The sequence below is a fragment of the Rana temporaria genome, chromosome 4 (assembly GCF_905171775.1).
Source record: "Rana temporaria chromosome 4, aRanTem1.1, whole genome shotgun sequence".
In the NCBI taxonomy this organism is placed as follows: Eukaryota; Metazoa; Chordata; class Amphibia; order Anura; family Ranidae; genus Rana; species Rana temporaria.
In genome coordinates, this window is record NC_053492.1 from 184,745,607 (window position 1) to 184,762,542 (window position 16,936).

Below are 16,936 nucleotides of genomic sequence, written 5' to 3' on the forward strand. Positions count from 1 at the left end.
AAAGCTGGTGTTCTCATATTAATTCCTACAGGCAGAGATCTGCTCATATTAATACCACAGGCAGGGATCAGCAGGTATTGTCAGTATTTGTGCAGCTACATCTCCCTGCAGGCCATTAGTATGTCTGGAAGGAGAGGAGAGAGTCACGAGCCGATAAAAGAGAGCAAGCAGGCTCTGCGTCTAGAGGCAACAGTGCTGGTCGTGGACACGGTGCATCCTCATCAGCACGTGGCCGTGGGACACACTCGTCCTTTTTTTCGGTAGCTGGCCGTGTTGAGCCGCAACATGCCGAAGACTTGGTAGAGTGGATGACCGAGCCGTCCTCATCCTCTCTCACCCAGGCTCAGGGTACTTTGTCTGACAAAGCTGCTGCCAATGCGGCCTGTTCCCTCTGCTCAATGGCATCAGTCACTCCTTCCCTTGCCCCCCCGAACTGACCACAGTGTTGGGTACATGCTGCAGGAGGATGCACAGCGTTTTGAAGGCTCCGATGATGGTACACAGCTAGAGGAAGGCAGTAACGTGAGCCCAGAGAGAGGGGGTGCCCAAGGACCGCAATCTGGCAGTCATGTTCCCCCCAGCTGCAGCATACTGCCAGGTTTTCCACAGTGATGAGGAGGGAGGGGATGATTAGGTCACTGACTCCACATGTGTGCCTGAGAGGAGGAGGCACATCTCCAACGAGGCAGGATGCCCTCCAGGGACCAGCTGTAGAATTAGGTTTGTCACAGCCAAGTACTTGCGGGCAGTCTACTATCGGTACACCGACGTCAGATTGTACCAGGCAAATTTCCCTGCCCCAGCTGCTGCAGCGCCAAAATAAGTTTTCCGCCAGCTATCCGCATGCCCAGCGGTTGAATGCTAGCTTAGCTAAATTGCTAGCACTTCAACGGCTGCCTTTTCAGTTGGTAGATTCTGCCTCCTTCCGTGAGTTTGTGGAATGTGCGGTACCTCAGTGGCAAGTTCCCAAACGCCACTTTTTCTCACGGAAGGCAATTCCGGCTCTCTACCGGTATGTGGAAGGCAATGTCCATGCCTCACTGGACAGGGCAGTCAGTGGTAAGGTGCATATTACTGCCGACTCATTGTCCAGCAGGCATGGACAGGGACGTTGCCTATCTTTCACGGCGCCTTGGGTGACTCTGCTGGCAGCTGGGAAGGATGCAGGACAAGGTACAGTAGTGTTGGAGGTTGTTCCGCCACCACGCCTCCAAAATGCTACTACTGGTGATTGTGACACAGCTCTCTCCTCCACCCCCTCCTCTTCTTCTGTGGCCTCTTCCTGTGCTGATGTGTCCTCGGAACCAGCGGTGCTCCGTAGGCGTTCAAGGGGCTACGCAGGCAAAGAGATGCCATGCGGTGCTTGAGGGACAGAGGGCCAGAGGTTCTGTCAGCTCTGCAGGGGCAGGCTCAGAGGTGGTTGACGCCACGCCAGCTTAAGCCAGGAATGGTGGTTTGCGACAATGGCACCAACCTCCTCTCCACCCTGAAACAGGGACAACTAAACCCGTGTGTCCTATTTTGCTCATGTCCTTAACTTGGTGGTGCAGCGGTTCTTGGGCAGGTACCCAGGCTTGCAGCATGTCCTGAAGCAGGCCAGGAAACTCTGTGTGCATTTCCGACGGTCATATAATGCCAGTGCTCGGCTGGCAGACCTCCAAAAAGGAAAACAACCTGCCCAAGAACCGCCTAATCTGTGACATGCCCACCAGGTGGTACTCTACGTTGGCCATGCTGCACAAGCAGCAGAGGGCCATCAATGAGTTTCTGTTCCAATATGGCAGCAGGACAAGATCAGGGGAGCTTGGTTTTTCCCCCCCACGCCAGTGGGCCATGATCAGGGATGCATGCACTGTCCTTTCACCATTTGAGGAGGCCACAAGGATGGTGAGCAGTGACAGTGCATGCATTAGTGACACTGTCCCTCTTATTCACCTGTTGGAGCACACACTGCGTGGAATAATGGACAGGGCCCTTGAGGCAGAACAGAGGGAGAAAGAGGACTTCCTTACCTCTCAAGGCCCCCTTTATCCAGACAGTGTTCCTGCTTGCCCGCCTATCACACAGGAAGAGGACGAGGATTGTGTCAGCATGGGGGTGGAGCCTAGCACTCAGCATCAGTCTTCAAGGGATCAATTACAGTCCCAAGAAACCTGTGGACTTGTACGTAGCTGGGACGAGGTGGCTGCGGATCCTGTCGTCCTCAGTGACCCAGAGGACTCCGCACCGAATGCCTCAGCAAGCCTACGCTGTATGGCCTCCCTGATCCTGCAAAGCCTGTGGAACGATCCTCGTATTCGTGCTATCAAGGAGAGGGATCATTACTGGCTGGCAACCCTCCTTGATCCACGTTACAAGAGTAAGGTTGAAGACCTTATCTTGCCGGCGCAGAGGGAGCAGAGGATGAAACATCTTCGGGAGGCCTTGCAGAAAGGTCTGTGCAATGCGTTCCCAGAGACTGGGAGGTTATAAAATCCTGGTCCTGGACAATGTGTTGCTGAGGCTTCGGTCAGTCACAGAAGGAGTGGTGGAGAAGGTGGCCGTCTGACCGATGCGTTCGGACAATTTTTTAGTCCACAGCCCAATCAAATTTTCAAAAAATGATTTGTCATTGGGACAGAAAGTGAGGTGCAATATTCTGAACAGATGCGCACAGACAGCAAAACAAATGTTACAGGGGTGATAACCCTTCTCTATGTTTTCCGAAAAGCTTAAAAATAGATTTTTTGGCTGGAGCTACACTTTAAAAAAGTACCAGTTAAAAATTACAAACAGATTCTACTTAACAACAAACCTACAGTCACTGTCTTGTTTGCACCGCCTGTATACTGCTGTTCAGAGTATATAGAGCCAAAGGGGCTGTTAATGACCTGGGGGGAGGGGGGGAAACCCATGCTATTTTTCTCAATGATTTTCATCCATATTGCAGGGACCAGACATTACATTAAATCGGCAAGCGGTTTTAAATGACTTTTTTCTTATAGTAATGTCATTTTGTGCAGGGACAGTTCTAAACACGTGCCACTTCACAGGCATACTATAGACACCCAGCAGGTACGATATTTAAAGGAATTAAAAAAACTTCAGTTTTGAAAACTTTTTTTGCAATGATATATGTTCCCTGGGGTAAGACCCGGGTCCCCAAACCCGTTTTAGGACAATAACCTGCATGTTAGCCTTTAAAAAAAATAAACACTGAAACTGCTTGGACTCCTCTCGAATGGGGACATGAAGATAGACATCTCTTAGGTCCAATGAGACCATGAAGACCCCAGGGGTTAACAAATCTCTGGTGGTGTAAATTGACTCCATTTTGAATCGTTTGTACCTTACGTACATGTTCACTTGCTTCAGGTTCAAAATTAGTCAAAATTTTCCTGATGTTTTTTTTCAGAAAAACATGGGAAGCTTATCACCTTCTTCTCCAGCATACTCTGTAGGAGGGAAGGCAGAGCTGTTGATTTCTCCACGTCTTTCGGGAGAATTGTTGGGTGACATTTTTGAGGGGGCAGCCTAATAGCTCTATCCTGTACCCCGATTTAACCAGATCCAGGATGAAGATGCTGCTGGAAATGGCATGCCACTGTGGGAGGATGACCCCACCCTTCCCCCCACATGGCCAACTGAGTCACTGGGAAGGGCCTTTAGGCTGGGAGGGTTTAAAAAGGAAGCCACCTCTGCCCCTTCCCTTCCTGTATTGCCACCCTCTTTTCTGATCTTGCGTGGCTGAAAAATCCTTGTTATGCTGTCTTTTGTCTCCCTGATATTTCCTTTCACCTGACCTCTGGAAGGGACAAAAATTCATTTTTTGTTGTTTTTTGGAAAAAGGAAACTTACCAAAGAGCAAATCTCCATAAGAGGGGAGGGAACAGAGTTTGGCCTTTGACACTTTGTCTCCAACCTAGGACTTCAGCCAGATAGCCCTCCTGGCTTCATTAATGCTGTAGACCTGGCCGAGAATATTACAGACTCCGTGGACACATCTGCTATATAGGCAACTGCCGTATTTAGCGTTGGTAAAGCATCCAAAATCTCTTCCCTGGGAGTATCTGACTCCAGAAGAGTGCGGAGCTGTTAAAGCCACAAATCAAGCGTACGAGCCACGCATGTAGTGGCTAGTACTGGCTTAAAGTTGGCGGAGCAGGCTTTCCACACTTTCTTTAAATACCCTTCCGCCTTCCTGTCCATTGGCTCCTTTATGGTGCCTGCATCCTCAATGGAAAGCTCTGAACCTTTTGAAACTTTAGATAGGGAAGTGTCCAGTCTGGGGCACTTTTCCCACAACTTTGTATCCTCCTCTTTGAAGGAAAACCTTCTCTTCAAATTTTTAGAGAAGAAGACTCCTTTTTTCCAGTCTACTGCATTCCTGGAGTACTGTCTCCTTTAGGGATGTATGTATCGTAAAGGTTCTGCTCTGCTTAGGCTGAAGGCCTGCATATGAAAAGGTCATGTACAGACAACTCTTGGTTTTTTAATTCCTCTAGCTCGAGGGTCGTATATAGCCTTTAATAGCTCCTCTGTTTCAAAGGGATCTTTGAATCTTGCTGGGTCTGTCCTCATTACAGTCCCCCTCCTCAGACTCTGAGCTCTCCTCCAGTACTCCGTGCTGGTGGGCTGCCCGTGCCTGGGTCAGGATCCTTGGCCTAACACTAGTACTAGTGCCAGAAGTACAGGGGATAGGTTCAGCAAGAGCTTCCTGCTCTCTGGGTTTAAAGGACTGTAAAGTCTGTATCATCCCTTTCTTCATTGAGTCCATAAGACCCTTGAGGACAGGGCCTGTTTCTCCTTTGATGAGCTTGTCTATACAGTTCTGACATGACTTTTCTTCCACCCATAAGGCATTTTCTTGGTGCACATCGGGCACCTTTTTCTGGGGGTCTCTGTTTTGTTATCTCTGGGCTTGTGGGCTTTGTCCTGTAATGAATCAACTAACAAGCACCAGCACATTACTTCCACGGAAGTAAATACCCTTTAATAAAAACACCCTGTGGATAACAAAATTCTAATCTAAGAATTGTTTTAAAAGTACCCACCACCAGAGCCTATGTTAGTATGTGCGACACCTGTCCACCCTAAGCATACACAATAAACAGGCACTGGAAAAAACATAACGCCCCCTGTGCCCCCACCACAGGAGGATAAGAAAAGGGAAGGAGCAGTCTGCCCTCTATTTTCTTACCTTAGGGCCTGAATCCACCAATGGCGCCTCCAGACCTGCTTCCATGGATCCTGGTATCTCCATGCTGCTCCTGGAAGCCTTTGGCGCCATCTTCTTATTTAGGCCCCAATTTAAGGAGGTGTGGAGAATCCAGGGGCGGCGCTGTGGATCCGACGCTGCCCTCTGGCACAGAACGCCTGTTGTGCATTGGATACCCTAGTTAGGGCTTCACTTCCCGGTGTCTGGTTGTACCAAGATGGCATCAGAAGTTACCTCATCACTCTGCGCCCCCAGCAAGGTACACATGCTGGGGATAGAGAAGCCCTGTAACACGTGGGTCTCTGTAAGCGGCAGAAAAAAACAAAAGGCACCCGGACCATGCGGCGGCCTGCGCCTCCACTAGGAGAACACCCTGCTGTGCCATTCTGGATGGACCCACTGGATCACCTCCTCCACTCCTCACAGGTAACCTCACTGAGGATACAACTATCAATCGGTAGAGGGGGTCCCTTACATTCACCCCAGACTGCTCTTTCAGGTCTCTCGGTGGCCCAAACTGACTCATACCCCAGGAGTATTACCCCTGTTGCACTGGGTATGGATGTCGGGAGGCCCCTGACATCTAGCACGAAGGCCGGAAAAATAACAAACATCTGTTTGGAGTTCCTGACTGGCCAGAGGAAACACAAATACTGAGGAGCTAATACATGTGTAGTGCTTTTATGATGTGGATCATGTGTTTCTTGTGCTAGGTGGGAGGAGCCTATCTCGCTGCAAGCCTTTCTGGAAGATGACTTGGAAAAACAGGTGATTATAGTTTTGTTTTAAGCTAAACTCTCGATATTAAAGGATCAGTTCACCTTAAAAAAAAGAAATGCACATGTTTTTGCAGGTATAAAAATGTGCATTTATTGTTTTTACTCAAAAGCCTGCAGAGCATTGCACCTACGATCAGCAGATCGTAGGTGCAATGTCAGGCTCCTGAAGACACTGCCAACACCTTAGTGCCCGTACCTCTGTATGGGCTTTCTGTTTGAAAGCTGGAGGAAGTGTCAATGAATCTTACCAATGCCCTTGCAGTTCTTTAAGAATTACATGCCATATGCCGCAGTGGAAGATAGGACTTATAGTTTATGCATACACAGATTCCTGTGACTGAATGACGTGGCTGTTAGTCCAAAAAAAATTGGACAGCTGCGCTGTTTTTAGATTGTAACAGCTGGTGCAGGGAGAAGAACCGCTGTCAGGGATAGGGCAGCAGGGGATCGGGGACTGGTCAATTATGGGTGTAACATGTTACTAAAAGTGAATGTAGCCTATAATTTTATTGCATATTTACATTGTTCCACCAAATCTCACATCGATCACTGGGGAAGCTGACAATCACTGTAGCAGCTGGTGCTACTACGATAGGAGCAATCTCTCCTAGTTACACCACTTTTACCTATATGTAAGTTTATAAGGCTTTTCTCTACGTACTGTAAATATCTCCTAAACCATATATGCTTACGCCGACGTCATCGGCTGTGAAGAAACTGACCTCCATGCAGTTTCTTCACTAGCAAGTGCCGTGACTGACGGCTCCCGCACGCATGCCCGTGAGTGACATCACGCGACTCTGGCCAGTCACACAATACAAAAACATATTTGGTGGGCACACCCTAAAATGTGTTTAAATTCAAGATGGTGCTGCTATAAGACAGTACAAAACAGATTATAGCGCACACATTCAAGAATGACATTTATCCTGTAAGACTAGCTAAAAACACCTGAACATATTGTGACAGGAAGTCAGGTAAATCTGTGGGTGTTGTCACAGACTGGAGATACATTTCTGCCTTGTTTAGACAATACACCAATTATTATCGGGTGTCGGCTGCAGAAGTAGCCAGAAAGGTTTAAGAGCGTTGGAAAACTTCAGCTGTTCAGAACGAGGCAATTAAGGCTTCTATAAGTAATCCAGAGGATTACCACTGAATGCTGCATCCTGAGGCTTTGAGTGAAAGAGAGCAGTGAGCAGAAATACTTCTGAAGAGGTGAGGTGCTATTGATTTTTCTGTGTGATAAAAACCAAAAAGACTTTTGTTTTCTGCTGTATGATCAGCAGTGTCTACCCAGCATTAGGCTGTGCTAGACTCCGTAGATAGGTTCCTGTGTGGAAGGTAAACGCCCAAAGTGGCCAGGATTTATTTTATGTTTGATTTTGTTTATGCTGTTTGGATGCTTGCACTTGTTTCCAGCAAGATGGAAGAATAAACCGAAATTTTTGTTTTCAACCGTCTTCGACTGCCAGTCTGTATAAATTCAGTGTGTAGTGAACCCATCCAAGGGGTCACACACCCCCGCTACCGAGCTAACCCCTTACAATATACATAAAAATATATACGGGGGTTTGGTCACACTATATGGTCATATAGTGCTAAGCCCACAAACTGCAACAAAGTACCCTGAATTTTGTGGGTCCTACCCTAGTGATAGAATGAAAGAACCTGCGTCTCAACTGCGGCCAGTCACAGAGACAGAGTCCACTGCCCCAGACGGAAGAGGGGTGAAGACGGATGTGGCCACCAGCGGGGACATTGCAGGCTTTGTTTGCAAGTTTGTGTCACAAAATGGGCAAGTATGCAATGCATACTAGCCCCTTATGCTTTTACTTTGCAGGGGGATAAAAGGAAGTAAACCCCATCAGGGTTTACTTCCTCTTTAAGGGTTCTGTGGTTGATCTTCTCCATAGTAATCAGAGAACGACTAAATACACAGCATTCTCTGGATGAGGTTGAGCGGCAGGGTGGGGATGTCTTGACCTCCACCTCATCCAATTAGAGAATGTCTTTAATTGGTTGAAATAAATATACAAGGCGCTCTGTGAAGGGTGGCAATGCTGAGTGAGCGCCTTTCTGTTGCACAGAACCTGGACGATCACAGCAATCACTGTAGTAGCATCAACTATAACAATGTTTGTCAGCTACCCCAACGGTCCACCAGCTATGATGCAGGGCTGGTGCAAGGATTTTTGACACCCTAGGCGAAACCTAATTTTACCCCCCCCCCCCATTGGCTTCTCCCCCTTTGCCCTGCCCATGTATCGATGGAGGTGGCAGGGTGTGGATTTTTTTTCTGCCGCCTCTCCACCTATTTCCTCAGCCATCTGCACCCATGGAACCGGCCTAAAGACAAATAGTGGCAATACAGCACCCCTTTACAATACAGTGCCTGCTTTACATACAAGTCCCCCAATTTACATCACAGCCCTCTTTACATCAATGTCCTCACCCCCCATTCCTTGCACCTCAGTACCCCAGTCCTTTAAAACCTCCTTTATTGTATCCCAGTCCCAATTAGACCCCCTCCTTTTATACCAATCTCCTCCACAGCCCCCCTCCCTTTAGACCAATCTCCTCCACAGCCCCCATCCCTTTATACCAATCTCCTCCACAGCCCCACTCCCTTTAGACCGATCTCCACAGCCCTCCCTCCCTTTATACCAATCTCCTCCACAGCCCCCCTCCCTTTATACCAATCTCTTCCACAGCCCCCCCTCCCTTTATACCAATCTCCTCCACAGCGCCCCCTCCCTTTATACCAATCTCCTCCACAGCGCCCCCTCCCTTTATACCAATCTCCTCCACAGCCCCCCCTCCCTTTATACCCATCTCCTCCACAGCCCCCCTCCCTTTATACCAATCTCCTCCACAGCCCCCCCTCCCTTTATACCAATCTTCTCCACAGCCCCCCTCCCTTTATACCAATCTTCTCCACAGCCCCCCCTCCCTTTATACCAATCTCCTCCACAGCCCCCCTCCCTTTATACCAATCTACTCCACAGCGCCCCTCCCTTTATACCAATCTCCTCCACAGCCCCCCCTCCCTTTATACAAATCTCCTCCTCCTTACCTCACACAGCAGGTAGAAGACAGAGGATGAGACATGTCCGAGCAGAGGGCAGGAGCTGTTCAACTTTCCATTTAACAGACAGACGGTTTGTTGCTAGGACCGCCCCTAGCAACAAATCACACGCATTTTAACTTGAAAAGTTAGACAGCGCCTGTCATCTGCTCGGACATTCTGTCTTCTACCTGCTAGATGAAAGCGGCGGCGGTGGAAGGAGGAATCACACGGGAGAGGACTCCTGCACATGCACTCCCCCCCACTCCCTCTAGCAGTGATACTCTGCAGCCAGCATTAGACCTAGAAGTGCAGGGAGCTCAGTCTGCACTGCAGCGCTGCCACCTAGTATACCTGGGCAGAAGAAGGCGGGCAGGCGCAGTGTTCTTGGAAGCAGCAGAACTTTTAACCATTGTTTATGATTTCTTTGACAGTACATCCAACAGCACAGCTTAAAGCGGTGGTTCCCCCTTAAAAACAACTTTTTTTTATTCCACTGCCCCCCCACATTCCATCACGATTAAGGCACATATTTTTTTTTCCCTGCTGTACATACCTTACTACAGCATATTCACCCGTGCATCCGGGTTGCGAGTCCCGCGGGAGTGGGCGTTCCTCTCATGCTGTTGATTGACGTTTTGCCCAAAAACGAGCTCTCCCCCCGTCGCGTAAGCCGCGTCACGGTTGGCGAAAGGAGCCGAACGGCGAGTCGGCGCTATACTGCGCATGCGCATCGCCGTTCGGCTCCTTTTGCCAATCGTGACGCGGCTTACGTGACGGGGGGAGAGCTCGTTTTTGGGCAAAACGTCAATCAACAGCATGTGAGGAGCGCCCACTCCCGCGGGACTCGCAACCCGGATGCACGGGTGAATATGCTGTAGTAAGGTATGTACAGCAGGAAAAAAAAAATATGTGCCTTAATCGTGATGGAATGTGGGGGGGGGCAGTGGAATAAAAAAAAGTTGTTTTTAAGGGGGAACCACCGCTTTAAAGTGGCTGTAAACCCACTTTTGAAAAAAAAAAACAACACATGCAAGACAAAGGCATAATGAGTTAGTATGCATAGCATACTAGCTCATTATGTAATACTCACCCATCCGACGACATGTCGTCCCGGAGTTATTTCTGGGTATTGCGGGTCCGGCGCCGCATGCGCGCGGGAGCCAACAGTCACGGCATGACCTCCTTAAGAAACGGCACAATCGCTGTTTCTAAAGTGAGCATGCACCGTAGACAATCGGAGCACATCTCTATTGTAAATATCTCCTAAACCGTGTAGGTTTAGGAGATATTTCCAGCACCTACAGGTAAGCCTTAATCTAGGCTTACCTGTAGGTTAAAGTGGTTGTACAGCTAACATTGACACCCACTTTGAAAACTGCAGTGTGCTTTGAACATGGTGCAGGAATCCCAACCTTATCTAGTATGAGCCTTATGCCCCGCACACACGGTCGGGTTTTCTGGCGGGAAAAAGTCCATCTGCAAATCCGACAGGAAAAAAAAGGGCCAGTTCTCTTTTTTTTTGCTGGACGTTTTTGGCAGTTTTCCGTCAGAAAAACTCTGATGGAGCATGCACTTGGTTGGGATTCCCGGCCAAAAGCTCGAGTTTTTCCGATGGGAAAACCGGTCGGGTGTACGAGGCATTACTGTGTTGTTTCTTGCTGTCTGCATCCTGCCAGGAAGAGCTCTCTTCACTTCCCGTTTTTTAAGTGAAACAGGAAGTGAGTGGAAATCTCCCTAAAGTGAGGGGAACTCCTCTGTACACATTGGCAGAGCTGTTACCTCTCTGGAATATTTCTCCTCACCTCTTCCTCTCTAGTGATAAAGTAAAGGGGTGAATGTCTCTTCCCTGCTCTATCCACACATAAAGGTCTGAGTGGAGATCCCCTCCCCAGCAGCCAGGTGCTCTTTTACTGCAGTCACAAGTAAGAAGTCCTCAGTGAGCGCTCATACAAGTTCTGCAATGTACAGTATGACTTTCTACTCCGAGGACAATTCCCAGCGGTTAATCCCAGCTCTACCTCGCCCTATCCTTTCCCAGGCCTCCTCTCTCTTCCGCCTTCCCCTTCCCTCCAGGGTGACTCATCCCACTTCCCTGTCGTCCTAGGTAACCAAGCACGCCCATTCAGCTCACAGTGCTCCGCCTTTGCTGCGAAGCCATTGGCTGTCACAGCTGTCTCTCAGCGGCTTGCCCTGGCGGATGGGCGTGTCGGGGCGGGGTTTGGCATGGTTGGTGACTGGGAAGCTGGCTGTGTCAGGGTTTAGGGAGAGGGGAGCTTGGACATGTACAGCGCCACATAGCGGCCTCGGTTAGCTTTTTCCTGTCCGGCTGTGTGTATAGTGAACACGGCCCGTGTGCCCGCTCCGTCCTCTCATAGTTCTCACAGTGCCAGGGACATGAAGGTGACGGTGGACTTTGAGGAGTGTCTGAAAGACTCGCCCCGGTTCAGGTAAAGTCAGGGCTGGTCCTTTAATGTGGGTGGGTTTCTGAAACTGACTGAAAGTAGTGCCATGGAAGGCTCGGGGCACTCCAGGGTAGCCGGACACTACACGGTGCTGAAGGGGGCAGCTTTGTATGTGTATGAGGGGGTCAGGGCTCCTTTCACTGGGCGGCTGGGAGCAGGAAGTGTGATACTAGGGAAGTACTTATCTGTGGAGGACAGCATACTGTACACAAGGCTGATATCATCTACTGACCTGTCCTATACATTGATCCCACCCACCAATCGCATACTGGGGGGCATCATCATCTACTGACCCCTCACCATATCCTACATGTCCTACATATGGGTCTCCTCCACCAATCACACATACTGGGGGGCATCATCATCTACTGACCCCTCACCATATCCTACCTGTCCTACACATGGGTCTCCTCCACCAATCACACATATTGGGGGGCATCATCATCTACTGACCCATCACCACATCCTACCTGTCCTCATGGATCTCATCCACTGATCATACATACTGGGGGGGGGGGGGCATCATCATCTACTGACCTCTCACCATATCCTACACACGGGTCTCATCCACCGATCATACATACTGGGGGGCATCATCATCATCTACTGACCCCTCACCACATCCTACCTGTCCTACACATGTATCTCATCCACCAATCATCCATACTGGGGGGCATCATAATCTACTGACCCCACGCCACATCCTACCTGTCCTACACATGGGTCTCCTCCACCAATCACACATACTGGGGGGCACCAACATATACTGACCCCCTCACCATATCCTACACATAGGTCTCATCCACCAATCACACATACTGGGGGGGGCATCATCATCTACTGACCCCTCACCACATCCTACCTGTCCTACACATGGGTCTCCTCCACCAATCACACATACTGGGGGGCATCATCTACTGACCCATCACCACATATCCTACCTGTCCTACACCAATCACACACACTGGGGGCATCATCATCTACTGACCCCTCACCACATCCTACCTGTCCTACACATGTATCTCATCCACCAATCATCCATACTGGGGGGCATCATAATCTACTGACCCCACGCCACATCCTACCTGTCCTACACATGGGTCTCCTCCACCAATCACACATACTGGGGGGCACCAACATATACTGACCCCCTCACCATATCCTACACATAGGTCTCATCCACCAATCACACATACTGGGGGGGGCATCATCATCTACTGACCCCTCACCACATCCTACCTGTCCTACACATGGGTCTCCTCCACCAATCACACATACTGGGGGGCATCATCTACTGACCCATCACCACATATCCTACCTGTCCTACACCAATCACACACACTGGGGGCATCATCATCTACTGACCCCTCACCATGTCCTACACATTGATCTCATCCACCAATCATAGGCCTCCAGGTGTGGCAGCGCTCACTGGGCCATGTAGGGTCATTAGAACACTGGACACCTGAAGATGACTTATGGCCCATACACACGATCCGAATATCGGACGAAAACGATCGTCCGAGGAAGAATCGTACGATTTTCGGATCGTGTGTACACTACTTTCGAGAGCCGATCACGACCGTCCATCCGATATTATTCGATCGGACAAGCACGAAAATTTTCATCGTACGATGCCAGATCGTACGATTTTCGTTTAGTCGGTATAGTCGTCGTCCGAAAATACAATAAAAATACATTACAACACATGACATCACTTCCGATTATTTTTTTCTGTCGTACGAGAATTTTCGTGACTTTAATAACCTATTTCATTTTACTTGCGACTATTAAGCGAAAAATGTCATACGATCCGTTGTACGATATTCGGATCGTGTGTATGGGCCATTATTCAAGGAGCACTCGGATCTGAGGCAGCTGTGCTTAATAACCAATCGGCTTCTAACTTCAGCTTGTTTTAATTAAGCTTTGACACAACCTGGAAGCTGATTGGCTACTATGCAGAGCTGCACCAGATTTTGCACACTCCAGTTTAAGGCTCTATTCACACTTGTGCGACCTGTCATGTGACTTTGGACATCAAAGTTAAATGACAAGTCGCAGCCCATTCTTTTCAATGGCACCCCAAATCTGTATGACTTAGTCGTAGCGACTTTGAAAAAGTGACTACACTAATTTGGTGCAACTTTAATCCATAGAATGTAAAGACTGATCACAATTGCACCAAAAGTCTCACTAGTGTGAATAGAGCCTTAGTAAATCTCCCTCAAAGTGATCACTGAGCTTGGGTCAGGCTGATTTTACTCATCCAATACTGTGCAAGACAAAATCCAGTATAGTGGTAATGCAACCCATTCATTTTCAAGCTGCCTCTTAATACGGGTTATGACACTTTTTTTACTAAAGGCAAATCCACTTTGCAATACAAGCGCAAACTATAAATGCAAAGTGCATTTGAAATTGCACTGAATCATAGGGGGAGATCTGAAATGAGGGGAAGCTGTGCTGATTTTATTATCCAATCATGTGCAAGCTAAAATGCAGATTTTTTTTTTATGTCCCCCCCCCCCCTCGGATTTACAGTGACTGCACTTCCAAGTGCATTTTGCACTTGTAGTGCTCTTGTGGATTTGCCTTTAGTACATAACCCCCAAAGTGGAAGCAATGTGGTTACAGCGATCTGATACAAGCGCTTGTATGGGGTGCTGTACAACAAGTTCTGAAACCATGGCTCTGGTAATTTCCATGCTGGACCCCAGTTCTCACTGATGAGCAGTGTTTCCAGCACCAAAAGCTGCACGGGTGATTCACACCTAGGCATTTCCTTGTGCTTTTTGCATTTTGCAGATTTGCACTACAGAACGTGTTCCATAGGAAACCATGTTAAATGGGCTGTAGTACAAATCTACAAAAAGCAGTAAAACTGCATAGGTGTGAATCCAGCCTTAGGCCTGGTTCACGCCTATGAGTTTCTTGGAAACACACTGCAGTCCATTTAACATGGTTTCCTATGGGAAACTTTTTTTATATGCAAAACGGTGCATTTTTGGTTCAATAGCCCTCAATGGAGATGCTGCAGAAAAGCATGTAGTGTGTTTGATACGTTTTGCGTTTTTTAATCTGCCCAACAACAAATTGACCAAAAAAAAGCTTGAGAAACACATTGAAAAACGTGTATGAAAAAATGCACAATACACAGCAAAAAGCACTGCAGAAACAGATCAAAAACAAACTGCATAGGCGTGAACCAGGCCTTAAAGTGGCACCCAGGGACCCAAGTGTTTTAGCACCCTTGCAGTGTTTTAATTTGTCTCTTTAGGTGGTTGGCATTGGCATATTCTGTAGAATACATGAATGGAGCCCGGTCTGTTGGAACCCCAGGTGTTTTTTTTCCATATAAGCCCTGGAAGATGCATGGAGCCTGCTGATTTTAGTGTGCTATTCTTACTGCAAGCACCTGCAATCCCTGTAGACCTCAATGAACTCTAGGCTTGTTGTGCTTAGGATCATTTTGGCTCTGTGATTGAAGGCAGCGGGATCACATATGTGGATGAAGTGGCATTCAGCCCAGGTTCACACTGGGTGCGATTTCATTCGATTTGAGATGCGATTTCACATGTGAAATCGCATCTCAAATGCCCCCAATTGTCGGCAATGGCGCCGTCCTAATCGGTGCGACGCCGCATCTGCGGCGCTGCACCGATTTCAAAAAGTAGTTCTTGTACTACTTTTTGCGATTTGGGGCCGCGATTTACATAGACATCTGTGCAGAAACCTGCACAGATGTCTCTTAAATCGCGGCCGAAATCGGGACTGCCGGCGGGAGTGAAATCGTGCGAGTTCAGCTGAACTCGCACGGCTTCACTCCCGCAGCCCAGTGTGAACCAGGGCTAAAAGTTCAGTGTGCACACAGTCAGAAGTATTTTATTTTCCCTGTCCAGCAATGTTTAGAACTGTTCCTTCATTGTTTCCAGTGGTTGAAGCACAGCACCCGCAGGCTTTCTGCATAGTAAGAGTTCAGGGATCCCTCCAGATCTTCCAGACTAATATAATGCAGTTAGGTGCGATAACATTGTTTAGATTTTAGTCTGGTGTTTCTGTTTTAAAGTGGTTGTAAACTCTGTACAGACACTTTTACCTACAGGTAAGCCTTTATTAAGGCTTACCTGTAGGTGCTGGAAATATCTCCTTACACGGTTTATACCTGTGCGCTGATGTCTTCGGCGCATGCACACTTTAGAAAGGGCCTGGTCGTGCTGTTTCTAAAGGGATCATGCCATGACTGGCCGCGGATTGAAATGAGGTATTTCCACAGATCTTTTTTTACCAGCACCATCCAACAAAGGTAGGGGGAAGAAGGGTTTAAAGTTGATATAGAGGCCTTTACTTCCCCTTTAACCTTTGAATATCTCACTGTATGCATGGAGTATGACTGGTCATACACTGTCCATAGGGTCCTGCATTGTTCATCGGGTTGAGGTTAGTACTCTGTACAGGCCAGTCAAGTTTCTTGACCCCAAACTCGCTCATCCATGTCTTTATGGACCTTGCTTTTGTGCACTGGTGTGCAGTGATGTTGGGACGGGAAGGGGTCATCCCCCAAACAGCTCCCACAAAGTTTGGAGCATGAAATTGTCCAGAATGTCTTGGTATGCTGACGCCTTAAGAGTTCTCTTCACTGGAGCTAAGGGGCCAAGCCCAACCCCTGAAAAACAACCCCATACCATAATCATCCCCCCTTCACCACCAAATGATTTAGAGGGGTGGCCATAGATGCACTCCTAAGGCTCGGTTCACATCTAAACCAGCCTCGGATCGCACAGGAACGCTGTGCGTTCCTGTTCTCTGTTTCAGGGACAGATCAGGGCCGAATCTTTGCATAGAATTCAGCCCTGAAACAGGGCCAAAGACGCACAGCATTTTTGTGCAGTGCGCTCGGCAGCGGCCCCAGAGATATGTGAACCGGCTCCATAGAGAGCGGTTCACATTCTCCTGCTATGCGAATTGGAAACCCACATCCGATTCGCATAGGTGTGAACCCAGCCTTAACCTTGTGGACAGCCTTCCCAGAAAAGTTGAAACTGTTATAGCTGCAAAGGGTGAGCCAAATTGATATTGAACTGTACGTAGTAAGACTGGGATGCCATGAAAGTTCATGTGCGTGTAAAGGCAGACGTCCCAATACTTTTGGTAATATAGTATATCTATGGCTGGCTTTAAACTTGCTGTTCCCTCATGCTGTGTGTTGTGGGATTTGTAAACAAGTATTGTTTTTGTACTTTTGTTTTCCAAGTGGAAATTGCATTAAAGCATTCAACTCTTCTTATCTAATTGTATCTATTTCCCTTTATCAGAGAGTCAGGTCATTGTTTAAAAAAATTTACAAAATTAAGTTTGTTTATTTATTGGGATTTTTCACCCATGTGAGTGAATTAGGGCTATGCGTGTTATCAGATCACTAGCTAAT

At 48.2% G+C, this 16,936-nt stretch overlaps 1 protein-coding gene across 1 annotated transcript in view; it reads left to right on the plus strand.

The window, feature by feature from the left end:
* Window positions 1-11,242: 11,242 nt before the first annotated feature.
* ACAP2 (ArfGAP with coiled-coil, ankyrin repeat and PH domains 2) overlaps window positions 11,243-16,936 on the plus strand; it is a 178,735-nt gene continuing 173,041 nt past the window's right edge. Inside the window, exon 1 of the mRNA XM_040347722.1 lies at window positions 11,243-11,493. Coding sequence (XP_040203656.1) covers window positions 11,441-11,493 — 53 coding nt within the window. The 5' untranslated portion in view covers window positions 11,243-11,440. The remainder of the gene's footprint in view (window positions 11,494-16,936) is intronic.